At 42.2% G+C, this 22,912-nt stretch overlaps 1 protein-coding gene across 2 annotated transcripts in view; it reads left to right on the top strand.

Moving 5' to 3' along the window:
* DSTYK (dual serine/threonine and tyrosine protein kinase) overlaps positions 1-22,912 on the top strand; it is a gene marked incomplete at both ends in the record, with an annotated part of 54,596 nt that overhangs the window by 27,901 nt on the left and 3,783 nt on the right. For both annotated transcript variants that reach the window (XM_079698402.1, XM_079698403.1), the window contains 8 exons: positions 9,981-10,650; positions 15,667-15,899; positions 16,296-16,379; positions 17,045-17,221; positions 17,844-17,973; positions 18,349-18,505; positions 18,951-19,083; positions 20,977-21,090. In XM_079698402.1, the coding sequence (XP_079554528.1) occupies positions 9,981-10,650; positions 15,667-15,899; positions 16,296-16,379; positions 17,045-17,221; positions 17,844-17,973; positions 18,349-18,505; positions 18,951-19,083; positions 20,977-21,090 (1,698 nt within the window). The remainder of the gene's footprint in view (positions 1-9,980; positions 10,651-15,666; positions 15,900-16,295; positions 16,380-17,044; positions 17,222-17,843; positions 17,974-18,348; positions 18,506-18,950; positions 19,084-20,976; positions 21,091-22,912) is intronic.

The following is a 22,912-nucleotide window of genomic DNA, read 5'->3' on the forward strand; positions in this document are numbered from 1 at the left end:
AGTGTAGGAGGGTTCTCTTTTTTCCACACTCTCTCCAGCATTTGTTATTTGTAGACTTTTTAATGATGGCCATTCTGACTGGTATGAGGTGGTACCTCATTACAGTTTTGTTTTGCTGTTGTTATCTATTTTATTCATTTATTTTTAAAAATTTTTATTGGAGTATAGTTGATTTACAATGTTGTATTACTTTCAGGTGTACAGCAAAGTGAATCAGTTATACATATATATCTCCACTCTTTTTTAGATTCTTTTCCCATATAGGTCATTACAGAATAATGAGTAGAGTTCCCTGTGCTATACAGTAGGTCCTTATTAGTTATCTATTTTATATATAGTGTATATATATGTCAATCCCAGTCTCCCAATTTATCTCTCCCCCCTTCCCCCGCCGCTGGTAACTATAAGTTTGTTTTCTATATCTGTGACTCTATTTCTGTTTTGTAAATAAGTTTAATTGTACCATTTTTTTAGATTCCACATATAAGTGATATCATATGATATTTGTCTTTCTCTGTCTGACTTACTTCACTCAGTATGACAATCTCTAGGACCATCCATGTTGCTGCAAATGGCATTATTTTGTTCTCTTTTATGGCCGAGTAATATTCCATTATATGTATATGTACCATATCTTCTTTATCCATTCCTCTGTCGCCTCCTTCTAGTTTTGATTTGCATTTCTCTAATAATTAGTGATGTTGAGCATCTTTTCATGTGCCTATTGGCCATCTGTATGTCTTCTTTGGAAAAATATTTAGATTTTCTGCCCATTTTTTGATTGGGTTGTTTGTTTTTCTGTTATTGAGTTATACAAGCTGTATATTTTGGAAATCAAGCCCTTGTCAGTCACATCATTTGCAAATATTTTCTCTCAGTCTGTAGGTTGTCTTTTCGTTTTCTTTATCCTTTCCTTTGCTGTGCAAAATCTTATAAGTTTGATTAGGTCCCATTTGTTTATTTTTGCTTTTATTTCTATTGCCTTGGGCGACTGACCTACCAGCTTTCCCAACACTACTTGCTGAAGAGACTGTCTTTTCTCCATTGTATACTCTTGCCTCCTTTGTCGGAAATTAATTGCCCATAGGTGTGTGGGTTTATTTCTGGGCTTTCTATTCTGTTCTGTTGATCCATACAGACACTGTTAGTTTTAATTTATCAGCAGTTAATACTTTCATAACGCCAAATCAAAGTATCTTACTAAAAATCACAAATTTATGCAAAATTTTAACCCCCAAACTTACTAAACATTGTTTGTTGCTAGAAAACTAGCTTCTCTCAATTTTTGTCTAGTTTTTGGTATTTGTTTTGGTGCCTTATGAAACTAAATTTATGTGTTGCTTACTTTTAGTTAGATACCATGTCTTCTCTTGAGTGTATCTAGATTGAAAGATAACAGTTGACTGGTAAAAAGTTGGAAAGAAGCTTGGGTGACTATCTTCAAGGTAAGCAGATACTTTTGGGAGGAGAGAGTATATGGAATTAGGTTAAAGATGGCCGTTTCTAAGGGAAAAGAAACAAAGTTGGGGTAATATGTATAAGAGAAATAATGCTATTCTAGAAACATAATTAAAGAAACCCTGATTTTATGGGGCAAAAAGAAAGGGGAACTAAAGTGATGTGTTAAAAAAGGATATGGGAAGTTCAGGCAAATGCTAAATTATAAGTTCCTTCTAGGCAGTAATTCTGTGTTCTTTGAATTCAACATCGCTCTTGCCTTTCCCCTAACACACACTAACATATATAGTGAAATATAACCAATACATTGCTCTTTGCCAAGAAACCTGGTAATACTTTTAATAGGTTAATTTCACCTATTAAGGATATATGTGGTTTAGAGGCAAGATTCTTTTTAAAATCCCTATGCTCACTATAGTAGCCTTGATCCCTCTTAAAAAGAACAGCTTAAAGCTGAGGCTATATTTTCTCAATTCACCACCACTGATTCATTTTTGGCCTTCTAAGATTAGCTCTTTGGGGGAAAATCTGGCAAGAGATTATGGTCTTAATCTTCCTCTTTTGTTTTCTCCCTTTTTTAAGGATCCTATCTACCTCTTTCCTGCACCAAATGGCATCTCTTTCTATTTTCACTGTCTCAAAGATCTGTTTGTGTTTCCCTTTCGGTAATGGATGGTGGCGGTAGGGAATCCTCCCTGATTCAGAGATGCAGAGGTTGAAAGTACTGTCAGCAGGCAGAAATTCTGTTATTCGGGCAATTAAAAATATTCTCTTTTCGACTTCTTTTGCAGCATTGTTTCATAGCAGAGCAAGGCTTTTACTTATAGCCAGCGTATACTTTTTAACATAGACAGTAGGACTGTTAGGGTCCCTGAAATCATCTTGTCCATCCTTTATTCTTCTTTCAGAACTTTCCTAACACCAGCCCAGACAGTTCCTGACACAGTGGACCTTCAGTTACTGTTTAAACACCGTCTTTTTTTTTTTTCTTTTTTTTTGCGGTACGCGGGCCTCTCACTGTTGTGGCCTCTCCCTGTTGCGGAGCACAGGCTCCGGATGCGCAGGCTCAGTGGCCATGGCTCACGGGCCCAGCTGCTCCACGGCATGTAGGATCTTCCCGGACCAGGGCACGAACCCATGTCCCCAGCATCGGCAGGCAGACTCTCAACCACTGCGCCACCAGGGAAGCCCTAAACACCGTCTTTGTAGTTAGGTGGGCCTGGACTTACATCCTGGCTTGGTTACTTAACTAACTGTGTGACTGTGGTGCTGGGGTGTCCCCCATTTGTAAAATAGAAGTAGTAATCTGTATCTTTTAGGACTGGTGTGAGGCTTAAATAAGAGACTAAGTGTAAAGCATCTAGAACAGTGTCAGGCACTTAGCAAGTCTCCCTTTGAATGAATTAATTAGTGTCCTTGAGAAGAGGATTTCCTATTCTCTCAGTCACCTGTCCCTTCCCTGACAGCCATCCACGGTGGAACTCCTTCCTTCTGTCAAACTTAAGTCCTTCTGGTTCCAGCTTAGAGTTATTCTGCTCTAGTTAGAAGCAAAGTTCTTCATAATTATTATGAAGTACTTTTGTAATAAAACGAGAGATGTTATAAAGAGGTAAAAAATACAAAAGTTAAAGTTATAAAGTTAAAAGGTAAAGTTTCCCCTTCTTCCTTCTTCTCCATTCTACTGTGGTCTCTTGATGGGTCTAGTAAGTGATAAGAGAATAAAGCTTCACTTTCCTACTTTTATCTGTATATGTGGGTACCTGGATGTTTGAATATCCACAAGGTATTGAGTTGTCCAAAAAGTTCATTTGGTTTTAAGTAAAAATAAGACACGTTTTTCATTTTCACCAAGAATTTTATTAAACAATGTATTCCGTCACCGAACAAACTTTTTGGCCAACCCAATAGACCACACAGAGGCTATTCAGTATATTGTTGTCAATTTGTCTGTTATCTCATTCATCACAGTATGAAATCAGATAGTTCTGATCCTTAAGGGCTTCATGCTTATGAGTTGAGACACAGACCTAAAGCCTTTGCTTTGGGGTGTTTGGGATTGTAAACGTATTTCCACTTTTAGCATGATGGTCTCATGCTTTCTGTGGCTAGTTCAGGGCTTTGGTTGGGATTATGGTTTTTCCCAAGTCTTGTTATGGCCTCTGAGTTACCACTCCCTACTTTTTACTAGGTAGGGAGATGAGCTTGTATGTGTTCTATGCTGACTGCTGGGGTAAAGCTCTGGGTTGACACAGCTGCTTGTGGCCTGTTATATTCTAGAAAGCGGCTCAGTCAGTCGCAGCTCCCCAGTGGAGAGTGTTTGTACCAAGAGTAAAGGGATTTTCTACAATGTAACAAGAAGAGGGAGGTATTTGCCTTAATATGTAATTGACATTTAAGAGTGATAATTCAGGGAACTGTATAAAAATGAGGAAAAATCAATCCTTGTAAAAACAGATGGGAAAAACCTCCCATTGCCCTGTGAGAGTGGGCATGGGAGGAGAATTGATAGTGACGATAGGTAGAATACAGAGACAGGGATTGGAGTCGAGGCTGTGTCAGTTGCTGGGCAAGGGCAGGACTCTTATATAGTTATGTACTTCTCTTCTGTGTGATGTAATGAGGCTTCAGAACTATAGGGAAAACAAAGATATTTATGACCTACCTGAGTACGTGATCATCTTCTGTTTGAACCATCAGTTAAGATAATCATCCTTAGCTATCACTGAGTTTCAGTAATATGCCATGAGCCATAGAGTAAGGAGTCCTCACCAGTAAGAGTCAATATTCTTAGGAAGTGGTCAGGCTTCAGTGATTGAGCCATTTCTTCTTGGCACTTAAGGTAGTGTCATTTTACATAAAAAGCTTTTACATAAAAAAAAAAAAACCAGAGGGCTTCCCTGGTGGTGCAGTGGTTGAGTCCGCTTGCCGATGCAGGGGACACGGGTTTGTGCCCCGGTCTGGGAAGATCCCACATGCTGCAGAGTGGCTGGGCCCGTGAGCCATGGCCGCTGAGCCTGCGTGTCCAGAGCCTGTGCTTCGCAACAGGAGAGGCCACAACAGTGGGAGGCCCGCGTACTGCAGAAACAGAGTAGCAATCTCCTTTCTATTACATTCTCTTAATCTTGCCAAGAAAATTGATGGTAATGTATCAACTTATGTAGGTTCGACAGATTTGTGCAGATGTATTCTAAAAGAGAAATCTCTTTAGGAATTTGCTGTGACTCAAAATGGGAATTATGGTGTACTCTCATGATTCCCTGGAATTCTTCTTCCTTGATTGAGTTAGGAGCCAAATGTTTACTCACTGCTTCATTCTTGGAGTAGATGCAAATAGCAGTTCCAGATAAATGTGTGGATATGGGTTAAAAATAGAAAATGTTATATAGGATGATTGAAAGTGGTTTTGAGCAAGTAGTAAAGGCATCATTTGTTCATCCAGTAATTGCACATTTATTTATTTATTTACTGTTACTATATTTTTGGTCACGCCAAGCAGCAGGTGGGATCTTAGTTCCCCGACCAGGGATCGAACCCACACGCCCTGCAGTGGAAGCACAGAGTCTTAACCACTGGACCACCAGGGAAGTCCAACTGCACATTTATTTATTGGATGCTCATTAAGTGCCAGACACTGTTCTAAGTGCCAGGAAGGAATACAGCCTTCCATGAAACAGTCTTAGGTCAGTCTTCCCTCTCAGGTGGCCATAATAGGACCCAGAACAGGGCTCATCCTCTCTGAATTTTTTTTACTCCCGGTCTCCAGGAGACAGTGATGGCTTCCCTTTTTGTTTATAACCGTCAGGCATGAGTCATCCCTTTGCTGTGAGTATTGCAGAATCACATATCACATTCCAGTCTAATTTGTGCTGCTGCCAGGGTCTCAGCCAGTAGCTCTTTTTGCCTGTCTTCCAACAGTCTTGATAGTCAGAACAGTGAGACCGACTGCACAAGTTAATTAACTGGGGAACGGAGAAGAGAGAGCATGGTACTTGTTTTCTATCCATTTTTGTTTAGTACAAGATGTATTTAGGAATAGTCAACTTCTTTCAAGGTGCCAGTGTACCTGGTAGTACCTACCATCAGAATTCATTTTGGGGGAATTTTAAAAAATTGAAGTATAGTTGATATATAATATTATATGTTACAGGTGTAAAACATAGTAATTCATAATTTTAAAGGTTATATTCCTTTATAGTTATTATAAAATATGGGCTATATTCCCTGTATTGTACAATATATCCATGTAGCTTATTTATTTTATACATAGTAGTTTGTACCTCATAACCCCTATCTTGCCCCTCGCTCCTTCCCTTTCCCCACTGGTAACCACTAGTTTGTTCTCTGTATCTGTGAGTCTGTTTCTTTTTTGTTATAGTCACTAGTTTGTTTTATTTTTTAGATAGCACATGTAAGTGATATCATACAGTATTTATCTTTCTCTGTCTGACTAATTTCACTTAGCATAATGCTCTCCAAGTCCATCCATGTTACTGCAAACAGCCAAAGTTTATTCTTTTTATGGCTGAGTAGTATTCCACTGTGTGTGTGTGTGTGTGTGTGTGTGTGTGTGTGTGTGTGTATATATATATATATATATATATGCCATATCTTCTTTATCCACTGAATCTATTTTTTAAAAAATGAATTTGCAACTATGAGCAAATAAAGTCAACTGTCCCTTACAAAGGATATTGGTTCTACAAATGGACTTGGCAGCTTTGGCTGATGGTTGTGTTACACACACAAAATGGTCCTTTGAGGAAAACCTGGAAGTTTGTTTTAGAATTTTAAAAAAATCCATCAAATAAACAAGCCAACAAAATTCTTCCTGAAAACTTTCTAAGCAACACTTAACTTTGGTTTTGAATATTTAGGCTTTCTTCCCTTAATATTTCTACAATAAGTCTGATTGATTTATACCTTTAAAAAGATATATAGGGACTTCCCTGGTGGCGCAGTGGATAAGACTCCGCACTCCCAATTCAGGGGGCCAGGGTTCAATCCCTGGTCGGGGAACTAGATCCCACACGCGTGCTGCAACTAAAAGTTCGCATGCCACAACTAAGGAGCCCATGTGCTGCAACTAAGGAGCCAGCAAGCCGCAACTAAGACCCAATGCAACCAAATAAATAAATAAATATTCTTTAAAAATAAAAAAAATAATAAATAAATAAATAAAATAAATAAAAAGATATATACTTAAGACAGAAGCAATTTAAAAAATATTTTTAAAAAACCACTGTCATCTATAATTATCTTGTTATAAATTTTCAGTTCTTGGGATTCTCTTCTAGCCTATCTAATTATTATATGTAATTAAAGTTTTGGCATTTAGGCAATTGCATGTGGTACTCTAAACCCTAAAAGTTCTTACTTACCCACTTTTTGAATGTGCCTCATGAAGTGACTGATACTCCAGCAGTGTGACTCAGTGTAGTGAAGGGGCTTGTTTTGAATAGCAGGGTGAGTGTCACACTAGTCTTCCAATCAGAAAACATTCCATGCAATTCGAGGCACACATGAAACAGCAGATTTCTTCTTGGCCTAGGCTTGGGTAGAAAGCACGTGGATTTATACAGTGTTTGCTCAAATTACAAATGCTGAGATGGTAAAAGCACTTTTAGCTTTAGGGAGTTCAAAGTGGCCAGCCAAATGAAAGTTCTGTGACCTACCTGAGAATAAAATTTATGAGTTCTTTGTTGAGGAAGAAGGTGAGACCTTTGTGCTTTGCTGGAAATAGGAGAGCGCTCTCTCTCTGTCTCTCTGTCCTTCAACATACACACACACACACACACACACTACAAGAAACAACACACACACACACACACACTATAAGAAACAATAGGCTGGCATTTCCCAGCCCTTTCTTCCTTATCTGGAGGAGATCAAAAAGGAAAAGATCCCAGATTTTGATTTTTGAAAATCTTTCATCAATAATACCTATTGCTCAAAAAAGGAATAAAAACAGAGTATTAGTCTGAAAGAAAATAAACAAATTGCATATCTTAGATTTCAAATAAAGTAAATTTGCAACATCTGATAACTGTTAAGGACACAGACGAGCAGATTTGTGTTGAGTTCTTTCATAACTCTTTAAAATGTACTAGGATTCTGCAAAGGATTGATTTTGAGTCTGCAGACTTTGGAGTTGGTGTGCCTGCAATGGTGATATAGGCACAAGTCTCCAGGTCAACACTTATGTCTGGAGTGCCAGGCAAAGTAGGCAATTTCAGAGATTTGGAGGAACCTATGCATGGATGGAAATACGTGCTCTTAAGTGCTTCAAGATCCTTAGGAAAGAAGTAGAACAATAAAAAGAAACTACTAGCTAGGGAAAGGACCTGTGGAAAGTTGTTTCTAAACCAAAGATCATTCTTGAAACCCACTTTAGGCGTTGGGTTTATCAGTTATGATTGGGTTCATCGTATGTACCAATCAGAAAAGTAGGGGCTTGATTAAGCAAGACAGAGGTTACTTTTTTCCCCTCACATAAAAGAAGTCTAAAGCTAGGCAGTTGAGGGCTGGTGTGGCAGCTCTGTAGTCATCAGAGATCCAAGCTCCCTATTTCTTTCTTTTTAAAAAATTTTTATTTATTTATTTATTTATTTTTGGCTGCATTGGGTCCTCGTTGCTGCACGCAGGCTTTCCCCAGTTGCGGCTAGCGGGGGCCACTCCTTGTTGTGGTGCATGGGCCTCTCATTGCAGTGGCCTTTCTTGTTGCGGAGCACAGGCTCTAGGCGCGCAGACCTCAGTAGCTGTGGCACGCGGGCTCAGTATTTGTGGCTCGTGGGCTCTAGAGCGCAGGCTCAGTAGTTGTGGTGCATGGGCTTAGTTGCTCTGCGGCATGTGGGATCTTCCTGGACCAGGGCTTGAACCCATGTCCCCTGCATTGGCAGGCGGATTCCCAACCACTGCGCCACAGATAAGTCCCCCTATTTCTTTGTGTGTGTGTGTGTGTGTTTTTTGTTTGTTTGTTTGTTTTTTGCAGTACGCAGGCCTCTCACTGTTGTGGCCTCTCCCGTTGCGGAGCACAGGCTCCGGATGCGCAGGCTCAGTGGCCATGGCTCACAGGCCTAGCCGCTCCGCGGCATGTGGGATCTTCCCGGACCGGGGCACAAACCTGTGTCCCCTGCATCGGCAGGCGGACTCCCAACCACTGCGCCACCAGGGAAGCCCCCTCCCCTATTTCTTTTTGCTTCATCATCCTCAGGGCTGGCTTCTACTCTCACGTTTGCCCAAGGACTGCAGGATGATCACTGCTGCTCTGTCTGTCACATCTGAGCAAGAAGGGCAAGTCCAAAGGGTCTACTTACTAGTAGAATCAACCCTTTAAAGAGCTTTCCTGTTGCCCCAACTATTATTGGCCACCCCTGTCTATAAAAAACATTGCCTTCCCAATAATGCAGAGGTCAAATATTGGATAGGCAAATCTTAATCTCTGCCAGACCAAGTGAACATGAGCATAAAGGTATTACTTAGGTGGTAAAGACTTAGGTGGCTAAGACTTTGGGATGCCTGCCAACTCCTAGAATAGGACGGTAATGTTTGGCAGATCTAGCCCTTAGTTTGCTGCTTGATTGATTGATTCAACAGAGTTAAGGACTTACTCTGTACTAGGCACTGGAGTTATAGAAGTGAACAAGGTAGACATGGTCCCTGTCCTCAAAGAGTTTATAGGCTAATGGGAAAAAATTAGGTTTTAAATAAATAAATTATAAATGTGTTGAACATTAAGAAAAGGAGAAGTAGAGAGTGCTTGGGATTGTGTAATAGGAAAGACCCCCGAGGGGTATGACACGATGTATACATTGAAATTTAAAGGACCTTGGGAATTAGCCCTGTTAGAAAGATAGGGATGAGTTAGGTTAGAAAGAGGGGGAGGAATGTTCTAGGCAGATTCACTCCCAGTCTGTTAAGAGTTCTTTCTTCATCTACTATTTGTCTTATTTCTTCATCAGAGGGAATTAATGGGAGTTTCCAAAGCAACAAAAGGGACTAAATATTCTTTTTTTTTTTTTTTTTTTTTTGCGGTACGCGGGCCTTTCCCTGTTGTGGCCTCTCCCGTTGTGGAGCACAGGCTCTGGACGCGCAGGCTCAGCAGCCATGGCTCATGGGCCCAGCTGCTCCGTGGCATGTGGGATCTTCCCAGACCAGGGCACGAACCCATGTCCCCTGCATTGGCAGGCGGACTCTCAACCACTGCACCACCAGGGAAGCCCTAAATATTCTTTTTTATCTAAAATGGCTAAAAGAAAATAAATAAATAAATAAAATAAAATGGCTAAAAGGACTGCCATCCTTTCTACTTATTTGTTTTTTCACTCTCTCTAGACGAGTGCCTGCCTGCATAGGCTGCACCAGGGAGTGTTGGTAACCAAGGAAGGAGGTGGACAAATGATTGGGGCATACCAAAGTTCAGTTGCCCCATCATAGATCTGGATTTTGGTCTCAGTGTGGGACTTTGGGGAGGCAAGGATTGGTTCTGACCCTGAAGTGCTGATATGACCCCCTTCCCCTTCTAGGAAGTGGACATTGTGGTAGCACCGTGCCAAGGCCTCCGGCCCACAGTGGATGTTCTGGGTGACTTGGTGAATGATTTCTTGCCTGTGATAACCTATGCAGTCCACAAAGATGAACTCTCTGAAAGGGATGAGCAAGAGCTTCAGGAAATCCGAAAGTATTTCTCCTTTCCCGTATTCTTTTTCAAAGTTCCGAAGCTGGGCTCGGAGATAATCAGCTCCTCCACCAGAAGAATGGAGAATGAAAGATCACCACTCCATCGCCAGCTAACTGACCTGGGCTATCTGAGCAGCAGTCACTGTAACTGTGGGACCCCCAGCCAGGACACCAAAGCTCAGAGCATGTTGGTGGAGCAAAGTGAGAAGCTGAGACACTTGAACACATTTTCTCACCAGGTGCTACAGACTCACCTGGTGGACGCAGCCAAGGCCCTGAACCTGGTGCACTGCCGCTGCCTCGACATCTTTATTAACCAGGCCTTTGACATGCAGCGGGACCTGCAGATTACTCCCAAACGTCTAGAATATACACGAAAAAAGGAGAATGAGTTGTACGAATCACTGATGAATATTGCCAACCGAAAGCAGGAGGAAATGAAGGACATGATCGTTGAGACGCTTAACACCATGAAGGAGGAACTTCTGGATGATGCTGCCAACATGGAGTTTAAAGGTAGGTCCTAGAGAACTTGGTAGGGTGCGGGGACTACAGCATCCTCTAACTCTTTTCCAGCTGGAAGTTGAGTACATTAATTCTGAAGCCCAAAGGAACCTCAGGATCATCTCACCTACCCCCACTGTCATTAGCAGGAGCCCACCTTAAATCATTTAGCCAAGGTGGCCTCTCTTGTTCTGAGAGACCTTCCTGGAAGATGCCACCATCATTCCTTCCTAGGACTGTTAGTCCAGCTTTTGGTAAATTCATCCCAATAGTGCTCTTTAGTCTCCAGTTTATATCTGTATCCCCTTAGCCTTGATAAAACTGGAGAAGAGCTGCTTGAAGAATGTCACTAAGTCATGCTTTAACCCTGGCTCCTTTGGCATGGCCCATGCTTCTTTGTTGGTTCTTTTTTGTGTGTCATGGTCTCATTTTCTTTTCAGGCTGCTCCTGAGACCTAACTCAGAAGGATTTCCCAAAGTAGCGGTTTTAGCTTTTCTGGCATTCCCATTCTTCATGAATGACCGTTAACAAAACTGGGCCAAGTGCTTAGTCTGGTCTTTTGGTGTCTGACGTTTAGATGCTACTGACTTTGTATACTGATTTCTGCATGAACATTAGCTCTACTACCTATTAATTAAAGTACGTGGTTTGCAAGTTACCCTTTAGGTTCTCAGTCATGGCTATGCATCCAAATAACCTGGGAGACTTTTTGAAAATGTAGATGCTTGAAACCATTAAAGACCACTCCAGACCTACTAATCAGCATTTCTGACATGGGACCTGATGACCATCAGTTTTTTGTTTTTGTTTTTTTCTAAAACAACCTCCCTAGGTGGATTCTGCTTATTGCCATTTTCTAGATGAGGAAACTCAGGCTCAGACAGGTTAAGTAGTTTGCTCAAGGTCACACAGCTACTAAATAGTAGAGGCAGAATTTGAATCTAGATGGTCTGATTCCTGAGCCCATACTCTTAATTTCCATGCTTTACTGCTTCTTAATCTGTTCCCAGTTACCGATGCTACCATCTTCCTGGGAACCAGCTTCAAAACCTCAGCATGGGGCTTCCCTGGTGGCGCAGTGGTTGAGAGTCCGCCTGCCCATGCAGGGGACACGGGTTCGTGCCCCGGTCTGGGAGGATCCCACGTGCCGCGGAGCGGCTGTGCTTGTGGGCCATGGCCGCTGGGCCTGCGCGTCCGGAGCCTGTGCTCCGCAACGGGAGAGGCCACAACAGTGAGAGGCCTGCGTACCGAAAAAAAAAAAAAACCTCAGCATGGGGACTTCCCTGGTGGTCCAGTGGTTAAGACTCTGTGCTTCCAATGCAGGGGGCACGGGTTTGATCCCTGGTCGGGGAGCTAAGATCCCACGTGCTGTGTGGCTCGGCCAAATAAAAAAAATAAAAATAAAAATAAATTTTTTAAGTAAAAAAAAAAGTCTTAAACAAAAACCTCAGCATGGTCTTTAACTGTTTTCTTTCTCTTGTCCCCGTATCCAGTCAGTCGCCAAGTCCTGCTGAGTCTTCTTCCCTATTTCATACATATATTTGCTTCTCTATTCCTTCCTCTTTAGTCTAACTGAACTATTGTTACCTGACTGAGCTCACTGACATCTTTCTCTCCTTTCTCCAGTTCATCTTTATTGGCTCTATTTCTACAGACTGAGTTAAGACTCCTTAGCCTAGTATTCAAGATCTTCCAAAGGCTAACCCTTTCCAACTTTCTCAGTCTTATTTCCCACTATGCACCTTCCTGTAATTTCTTTTTTGGTTGGTCTCAACTGCTTCCTGTCCTCTGTATGCTTCCTTTACTTTTTTTTTTTTTTGCTTATGCCCTGCCCTAAACCTGAATGTCTTTTGTTTGTGAATTTTCAAATCCTACCTACCCTTCAAGGCGTCTTCCAAATAACATTTTTCATGAAGTTGTCTTTAATCTTCTTAGCTAATAATGATTGCAGTTCATCTGAACTCCCATAGAATTTCATCTGGAACTGAAATTTCTGGTGTATTTCACTTTTTATCTTATTATTATAGTTATTTATGTTCCTCTATTTTCTTTTTTTTTTTTTTTTTTTTTTTTTTTTTTGCAGTACGCGGGCCTCTCACCGCTGTGGCCTCTCCTGTTGCGGAGCACAGGCTCCGGACGCGCAGGCTCAGCGGCCATGGCTCACGGGCCCAGCCGCTCCGCGGCATGCAGGATCCTCCCGGACCGGGGCACGAACCCGCGTCCCCTGAATCGGCAGGCGGACTCTCAACCACTGCGCCACCAGGGAAGCCCTGTTCCTCTATTTTCTAAAATCCTAGAAATGAAGAACAGGATCTGGGTCTTTATTCATCACTATATCCCTTGCAGCAAATAGCAGAGTCTGTGTATAGTATATCTTTGGAGAATGAATGAGTGTGTGAGTGATGGTATATGTTTGTCACACTTATAGATACAAAGGAAATATACTTTAGCCAGCATAGCATGCTTGATTTCTTATAGGTCTTTCTAAAGATGAACAAAGATACCTCTCTGGCGAATTCCCATTGTAGGGAGGAGTTGCTGAGAAGTGCTCACTTGCAGTGGAAATCCTAGGAAATCTTCTGAATGTTTAATTTAATTCAGTGCCTGAATAAAAGACACTGGAGCATCAATGCCAGCATCAGAGTAGCCATGATAAAGGGTTGTCAGGGCAGGTAGGCTGAGCAGTCAATGAAACATTTAATTGTCTATCATGTACCAGGTATACCATGTTTGGTACCTGGGGCACAGTGGTTAGCTCAGATGTGGAGTAACTGGGAACAAGTACATCAAATGTCTGGCTCTGTTAACTACATCGTGGACTTGTGGTTCTACTTACCTAGTTGGCTACATCTTAGACAGGACTTACGTGCTGCTTCTTACCTTGTTCTAATGCATTCTGGGTATCCTTGAGGCAATGATAAGTAGATTTAGAAGAGAGCTGCCACATATCCTATGGAGCCAGATTTTTATTACTGATTTTTGTTTGTTTTAAAATAAAGGTAATGCATGCACCCTAGGTATCATGACATACATACTTTATAAATTATTTCTTTTTTGAAAAGATAGTACCTATAACCATGGTACTTTACTCAAAGATAAAAAGATACTGTCTCCTAGTCATCTAGTTTTCCTCTATATGTTCTTCTGCCCTTGCTTTTTCACTTACCCCATATCTTAGAGATCTTTCCATAAATGTGCAGAGAAATTTGTCTTCTTCTAATGGATATACCTTAATTTATTTAACTGTTCCCCTGCTGCTGGATATGTAGGCTGTTTCTTGCTTTCTTTTTTTAAAAAATAAATTTATTTATTTTATTTATTTATTTTTGGCTGCATTGAGTCTTTGTTGCTGCGTGCGGGCTCTCTCTAGTTGTGGCAAGCGGGGGCCACTCTTCGTTGTGGTGCACGGGCCTCTCATTGCGGTGGCCTCTCCTGTTGGCGGAGCATGGGCTCCAGGTGCACAGACCTCAGCAGTTGTAGCACACGGGCTCAGTAGTTGTGGCTCGTGGGCTCCAGAGTGCAGGCTCAGTAGTTGTGGCTCACGGGCCCAGCTGCTCCACAGCCATGTGGGATCATCCCGGGCCAGGGCTCGAACCTGGGTCCCCTGCATTGGCAGGTGGATTCTTATCCACTGTGCCACCAGGGAAGCCCCTTTCTTCCTTCCTTTCTTCCTTTCCTTCCTCCCTTCCTTTCTTTCCTCCTTTCCTTTCCTCCCTCCCTCCCTCCTTTCCTTCCCTCCTTCTCTTCCTTCCTCCCTTTCTCTTTCTTTCTTTCTCTCTTTCTTTCTCAGAGTATACTGCATTGATCATCATTGTGCATGCATGTATTTGAGACTTGTAAGGGTATATTTCTAGAAAAATAGTTCCTAGAAGCAGAAACAGTAGTTGGGTCAAAGGGTGTATAGATTTCTTTTGTTTATTGGTTGGTTAGCTTAATTTTTTTTTAATTAATTAATTAATTTTGGGCGGGGGTGCTGTGTTGGGTCTTCGTTTCTGTGCGAGGGCTTTTTCTCGTTACGGCGAGCGGGGGCCACTCTTCATCGCGGTGCGCAGGCCTCTCACTGTCGCGGCCTCTCTTGTTGTGGAGCACAGGCTCCAGATGCGCAGGCTCAGTAGTTGTGGCTCACGGGCCCAGTTGCTCCGCAGCATGTGGGATCCTCCCAGACCAGGGCTCGAACCCGTGTCCCCTGCATTGGCAGGCAGATTCTCAACCACTGCGCCACCAGGGAAGCCCTAGCTTAAATTTTTGATAGATATTGCCAGATTTCTTCCAAAGAGGTGGCACCAATATAAGTTTCTAACATTAGAGAGGGCCTTTTTAGGAGTGGAATTTTTATAGGTGATTTGTCTTCTCTTAAGTTCTTCTGTCCTCTGGTTTGCACAACAGACTTTTCTAATCCTGAGAGCTAGTAGCATAGTGGGGACAGCGTTCCAGTTTTACTTTTTATTTCTCTAGTAGTTGATTAAAATTGAATTCTTGAGTCTTGGATTTTTCTCATTAATATGCTAGGAAGTGTGAATTATTACAAAGATAAGAGGCTTTGGAATCCATGCGCTTTGGGTTCAAATGCTAGCTATATTACTTCCTAACTGTACCATCCCTTCCCAGTGCCTGCTTTATTCTCTCTTTGAGGCTTTTTCCTGACATATAAAATATAACCAGTAATATACCCCTGACAGTGTTGTTGTTGGGATTAAATTAGATTACATATGAAAAATACCTACTGTGCATTTCAAATAGTCTGCAGTCAATACATGTTGTTTCTCCTCTTCTATAAATGTGATATAAGAGCTGACAAAATCAATAGGTTCATTCTGTACACAGTTGCTCCTTCTCACGATTCTTAGATGCCTTAAGTAGTTGAGGATTGCATGGCCCATGGTCATACTGAGAGTCAGTTTGTCAGCCATATGCGTTTAGTAGCTGTTGTTCATGGTAGCTCCTTGGGTCTGACTTGGGAGCTGTCTTTATTCAGTGTGCCTGCCCCTTCCCCTCACAGCCAACTAGCTTTTTGCTCTGCCTCCATAGATGTCATTGTCCCTGAGAATGGAGAACCAGTGGGCACCAGAGAGATCAAATGCTGCATCCGACAGATCCAGGAACTCATCATCTCCCGGCTTAATCAAGCAGTGGCTAACAAGCTGATCAGCTCTGTGGATTACCTACGTGAGAGCTTCGTCGGAACCCTGGAACGGTGTCTGCAGAGCCTGGAGAAGTCTCAGGATGTCTCGGTTCACATCACCAGTAATTATCTCAAACAGGTACTCAAAGGGTAGTTAAGAGCGTGTCACAGATAACACATGAAACAGAATCCACCCACGAACCCAGCTTCAAGTTAGTCAAGAATTTCCCTTTCAACTTTTTGCCAGTCCAGTTTGAATTTTACTTTGTTTTCCTGTCTCATGACCACTGTCTGTGGGAGGTGCTTGTGAACTGTCAAATTGCAGTTAAGTCAATGAGCAAGAAGATGAAGATGAAGTAAAGGAGCCCAAATAGTCACCAAATAGATGATCAGCCTGCATTGACTCTGCACATATACTGAGGGATAGATTTGGGGACCTTGAAACTGGACCATGTTCTTGAAATAGATATCATTTATTGCATTTTTAATTAGCCACTCAGGAAATATTGACTTTCATTTGTGTACTCTCTTTCAGATCTTAAATGCTGCCTATCATGTTGAAGTCACATTTCACTCAGGGTCCTCAGTTACAAGGATGCTGTGGGAGCAAATCAAACAGGTAGAGGTTGTTTAGGGAAGTGTTTTGCAGCCCCTAGTTGGCTTAGGTGAATCTTGGTCGCTCCAACAGAAACTGATGTCTAGGATGTCTGTCCTAAACAAACTGATGTCTGTCAGGGCAGGTGGCCATTTGTCGTGGTTTGCCTGCCTGGGAGAATCCTGGTTTATGCCTGTTCTGAAATAATGATTAACAGTGCCCCCTTTAACTCTTAAAAGTGATGTGTCTAAATGATATTTTATGGAGCCATAAAACCCTGCTTCACTAGCTTCTTCATATTTCTTTTTCCTAACCTAAGTGTTTTCTCAGAACCAGGCTTTGTTGCTAGAGGCCATGAGTGTGGTTTCCTTTCTGATGTTCCATCTGACTCTTACGTAGAGTTATTTGCTGTATTTAGAAAGGGATTTATCAGGCACCCCCAGTACTGAATGTAATGTATTGATTTGTGAGCATGCAGACTAGGCCTAGTGTTCTTTGATGCTTTCCGTTGGGCTGAGCCCCGATTTTGAGGTAGATGGAATTGGAGAGGAGTGCTGGACTTCATACAGCTCTTAAATCTTAAGATCCTGGCCTAACGAGTGGGTAACCCAGAGAGGGAGGGGTGTTGGTTCTTCCTAGTGGTTCCTGTCTCCCATCCCTCAGTGTTCTCACTGTCCTCATCCTGACAGATCATCCAGCGCATCACATGGGTGAGCCCACCTGCCATCACACTAGAGTGGAAGAGAAAGGTGGCCCAGGAAGCCATCGAGAGCCTCAGTGCCTCCAAGTTGGCCAAGAGCATTTGCAGCCAATTCCGGACTCGGCTTAACAGTTCTCATGAGGCCTTTGCAGCCTCCTTGCGGCAGGTGGGTATATAGGAAAGGACGTATAGCTGGATCAATCGGAGAGGAACCTCATCCACTGTGGAATGTTTTGTCTACTGCTGTCTAAATAATTTTTAAAAAATCATCAGTATATTTCCTTTCTATTCTGTTAAAGGATAATACTAAGTTACAGGTTGTTTCATCAGTAAATTTTTCATGTGGATATTTTTCTAACTCGAGAGAGAATGGAGAGAACTCAGTTAATTTCTCCGCACTTCACTGAGTGAGGAATGAAAATCGAGGGGTAGGAATTTTATGAGTTTATATAGTATTTTAGGAATGAGTGACAGAAAGGGATGACATTCCAACTTCCATAGTAGTTTGCAGTTATGTGACATCTGCTTATCCCTTTGGGGTGTGCGCGTGTGCATGTGTACATGTGTGTGGAGGGGAGGGTGGGTAGATGTGATTATGTATCCAGGAAGAAAAAGTATTACTTAATGAATGCTCACTATCTGCCAATCTCTGAGCTATGTTACATATATCTTATTTAAGTCTCACAGGTATCCTCATGAGGTAGATATTATTATCCCTATATAATAGGTGAGGAAGCCAAAGCTGGTGACCTGATAAGTCATATTTCCTTCTTCTTTTTCCTTCCCAGCTGGAAGCTGGCCACTCAGGCCGGTTGGAGAAAACTGAAGATCTATGGCTGAAGGTTCGGAAAGATCATGCTCCCCGCCTGGCCCGCCTTTCGCTGGAAAGCCGTTCTTTACAGGATGTCTTGCTGCATCGTGAGTCCTTATTTTTTTTCCCTAGTAAACTGGAGGAGGAAGGTTCTGGATACCTGACATCCTCATGTCCAACCCTGGAGAACCCCAGTGTCTAAAGCTGCTTCCTTGCGAAGCTGCCTAAACACCCATTGATGTATTTTTGAATTTCTGATGAAGTCTGTTTGGTCCTACTATTTATGTAGTTCAAATAACACAACCAAAGTTTATTTAAATTAAACCAGTTAGGTTACTACTGGTTTAGAAAACATCCAGATTTCTTCCCCTGGCATAATTATGACTTCCTGCTTCTAGGCAGGTCCACGTCTAAGAATCTTAGGAAGGTTGCCCAGCAAGTTCCCATCCTTCCTGCCTTCTCTCTGTCTCTGTACCTTATAGGTAAACCTAAACTGGGACAGGAACTGGGCCGGGGCCAGTATGGTGTGGTGTACCTGTGTGACAATTGGGGGGGACACTTCCCTTGCGCCCTCAAGTCGGTTGTCCCTCCAGATGAGAAGCACTGGAATGACCTAGCTTTGGAGTTCCACTACATGAGGTAGGTTCTGGTCTCATTCATCTTTGTGGGGAACGATCCAGAGAAGAAGCTAGAAGCCTGGTATAAATTTTGCACCAAGAGCTATAGTATACCTTGTCTCTCCCTTCCTGTGTCACAAAATGTTGTAGACCAGTATTCCAGTGTCTGGCCCAGAAATGTGCTCTCTTCAAGGCCTTTCCTGCCTTTACCTGCCCTTTCCCCACCATCCTAATTTCTCAGACCCATCCTTCCATTTGACTTTCTTCCTTAGTCCTTAAGGCCTGTCAGTTTTTAGATTCCATAATTCTCTGTCCTCGTTAGAGAGGCCATTCTCTTTGCCCTCTCTCTGTACTGAGGGCTATTACCTCTGGGCCTGGACTATGCACGGTCTCAGGGTTATTTCTTCCACTGTAGTGACACACTATGCAAGGTTACCTCTAGCCCAGACCTTTCCGCTCCTCACCAGGTCTCTGCCGAAGCATGAGCGATTGGTGGATCTGCACGGTTCCGTCATCGACTACAACTATGGTGGTGGCTCCAGCATCGCTGTGCTGCTCATTATGGAGCGGCTGCACCGGGACCTCTACAGTGGGCTGAAGGTGAGGCAGGGCAAGGAGGGAGTGAGGTCCAGCTGGCAGCCAGATCCACAGGTTCCTTTCTGGCCTTTCCTCCTTTCTTCTTTATTCAGAGCCTCTAGCTCTCATAAGACAATGTTGGAGTAATCAAGCTTTATTACCGTCATTTCCAAAAAACCTTAAAAATGTCTCAGAACATGTTTTTTTGCCCAGTTTATATCCAGAATACTGCAGTTCACCACTTTTACCCCTCATGGTAGTGTAAAAATCTAGACTACACAGAAGAGCAGAAAAGCTTCATATAACTCTGCTATTCTTTCTCTTTTTTTGTTCTCAGTGAATTAAGCTAGTTTTTATTGTCAACAAATATTTATTAGTGACTACTTTGTACAAGGCCCTGTATTAAGAAACATAAGGGGATATCAAAAAGTATAATTGGCCAGGGGCTTTTAAAAGACTTGTAAGGACTTCCCTGGTGGCGCAATGGTTAAGAATCCGCCTGCCAGTGCAGGGGACACGGATTCGATCCCTGGTCTGGGAAGATCCCACATGCCGCGGAGCAACTAAGCCCCCATGCCACAACTACTGAGCCCGTGTGCTGCAACTACTGAAGCCCGTGCGCCTAGAGCCCGTGCTCTGCAACAAGAGAAGCCACCGCAGTGAGAAGCCCACGCACCACAATGAAGAGTAGCCCCTGCTCACCACAACTAGAGAAAGCCCGCACGTAGCAATGAAGACCCAACACAGCCAAAAATAAATTTAAAAAAAATTAAAAAAAATAAAATAATTGTAGTCAGTGAATATTTCATGAACAGGTGGCATTTGGGTTGGATAAGTGAACCCTGATGGGTAAAATTTGGGCAGATGGAAAGAAGAGGTCATACTAGGGGAAGGAATAGCTTAGTGCCCAGAACATTTGAAGGACACTGACTGTGTTGGAGCAGCTGGTTCATTTGGGGAATAGAGGGGAGATAGTATGCAAAGACATGTTGGGAACAAATTATAGAAGACCAAAAATGTTAAAAGTTCCATAGCATTCAAATTCTGCCGTAGACAGTGAGAAGTGAAAGATTTTGAATGAAGGTGAAATACCCTCAGGTGGATGTTGAGTTCCCCTCATCTAAAACAGCCACCCGCAGGGAAATAGAGAGGTTTCTTTTGTTTGTCCTCTACATTGGAGCTGGAAAAGCTAACCCCAGAGTATCTGGTGGGTCCCTTCTCACAGGTGCCTCTTGTACCAGTTTATGTGGAATAAAACAGAAGAATCCTTAGAAATGCTTGCAGGAGCCATGAGAAATCAATACGGTGAATAAAATGACTCTGCAAGTGGCTTTCCTTCTTCATTTCAGGGGAGTTAAGCTAAGCACCATGTGATGCTTTTCCATAAGTGGGTTAGAGAACCATATATGGGCTTTTGGATGAGTGATATAACATTCTCCAGAATTCAAGAGACCCTAAATTGGAGGCTTGGTAGAAGTAAGATGAGTGACTGTGGTATTTGAATCCATAAAACCAAAGGCTAACCAGTCCTACAAAGCAATGGAAGTAAATCTGCCTGAGAGTCCTAGAAACATTCACTTTGAGCCTCTAAGGCAGTTCTAGAGTTTGTTCAGGGTTAGAGATGCACTCATGCCTTCAGGCGTTTGGTTGTGGCTCTCCTAGTCACATTTGGGGATCATCCAGCTGGCCTAAGTGTTCCCTCCAAGGGATTTGATCTGGCCTTTATGGCTTGCCCTTCCTTGCTTTTCCTTATTTCCCTCTCCTGACTGCCTTCTTCTTCCCTTATTCTCATCCACTTTTCTGTCCTTGTGTACCCTAGTGTGGTCAGTCTTTCAGTATCTCACAGAAGTTGGTATAAGCAAGTTGGATTGAGGAGTTGTCTTCTTAGTGACAAGTAAACCCTTTTGTCTCCCCAAGGCTGGGCTGACCCTGGAGACCCGTTTGCAGATAGCACTAGATGTGGTGGAAGGAATCCGCTTCCTGCACAGCCAGGGACTTGTCCACCGTGATATCAAACTGAAAAATGTGCTGGTAAGTAAGAGCTGTTTCCCCAAGATAACTCCCTGTCTCTATGTGTAAGTGACCTTTGGAGGGAGGTACACATAGATGTAAATTCGGTCACAGGAAAAGACTGTGACCAGTTAACAGCAGAGTAGATGGATGGTATCTTGGACTTGAAGCTTAGGGAGGAGTTGCATCATAGGCCTAGCTTATATTGCTTAAGATTTTTTCTCCCAACACTGTTGAGAAAATTTAAACTTACAGAAAAGCTAAAAGAGTGGTACAATGAAGACCCACATACTGTTCACCCAGATTCATATTCTCTTTCCTAGTGTATTCTCTCTTTGTTTCTGTCTCTCTCTTTCTTCACACACACACACATTTTTTACTGAACTATATATGAGAGTAACTTGCAGATAAAACTTTACTCCTATATACTTCAGCTTGTATCTTCTAAGGAAAAGGACATTCTTCCACTTAATTAAAATGCCGTTATTCACACCCAAGAAGTTTAAATTGATACAATATTATTAGTTAATACACAGTCTATATTAACATTTTCCAGTTGTCCCAAATATGTTCAACTATCCTTTGTTTGTTTGGCCCAGGATCCAATCCAAGGATCATACAGTGCATTTTGTCATGTTTCTTTAGCCTCTTAATCTAGAATAGTCCTGCCTTTTTTTGCTTTTGTGACATTGATATTTTTGAGGATTCCAGGTCTTGTTATTGCTTAGGGTTTGAGATGCTGGATGAGGACTGAGATGGGTAAACACACCTTAAAAGGTAAGATAGTCATGAACCTACCAGTCCTGTTATCTAAATTATAAAGAATCTTTTGACATACTCCTTTTGGAAATATATTGGATTATCACTGAAGTGTCTCTGGCAGCACTTTAATGATATATAAAGAGGGCTTCCCTGGTGGCGCAGTGGTTGAGAATCCACCTGCCAATGCAGGGGACACAGGTTCGAGCCCTGGTCTGGGAAGACCCCACATGCCGTGGAGCAACTAAGCCTGCGAGCCACAACTACTGAGCCCACGTGCCACAACTACTGAAGTCCACGCGCCTAGAGCCCGTACTCTGAAACAAGAGAAGCCACCACAATGAGAAGCCCACGCACCACAACGAAGAGTAGCCCCTGCTTGCCGCAACTAGAGAAAGCCTGCATGCAGCAATAAAGACCCAACACAGCAAAAAAATAAAAATAAATAAATAAATTTACTTAAAAAAAAGATATATAAAGATGATAGCAGTTTTGGGGGGAGGGAAATATCTTCCTAAAATTCTAGGCTGAAACCTAAGAGGCTTGTCAATAGCCAAATGACACAGATTTTTTTTTTAATTTTAATTTTTATTGAAGTATAGTTGATTTACAATGTGTTAGCTTCTGGTGTACAGCAAAATGATTCAGTTCTACATATATATTCCTTTTCGTATTCTTTTCCATTTTATGTTATTACAAGATATTGAATGTAGTTCCCTGTGCTATTCAATAGGATCTTGTTTATCTGTTTTATATATAGAAGTTGGTATATGCTAATCCCAAACTCCTAATTTATCCCTCCCCTACCCCCTTTCCCCTTTGGTAACCATAAGTTTGTTTTCTATATCTGTGAGTCTGCTTCTGTTTTGTAAATAAGTTCATTTGTGTCATATTTTAGATTCCACATAGAAGTGATACCACATGATATTTGTCTTTTTCTGTCTGACTCACTTCACTTCTTTTGATAATCTCTAGTTCCATCCATGTTACTGTACTATTTCATTCTTTTTTTATGGCTGAGTAGTATTCCATTGTATATAATATACATCTTCTTTATCCATTCACCTGGGACAGATTTATTGTC

The sequence above is a fragment of the Hyperoodon ampullatus genome, assembly GCF_949752795.1.
Source record: "Hyperoodon ampullatus genome assembly, chromosome: 2".
Classification (NCBI taxonomy): domain Eukaryota; kingdom Metazoa; phylum Chordata; class Mammalia; order Artiodactyla; family Ziphiidae; genus Hyperoodon; species Hyperoodon ampullatus.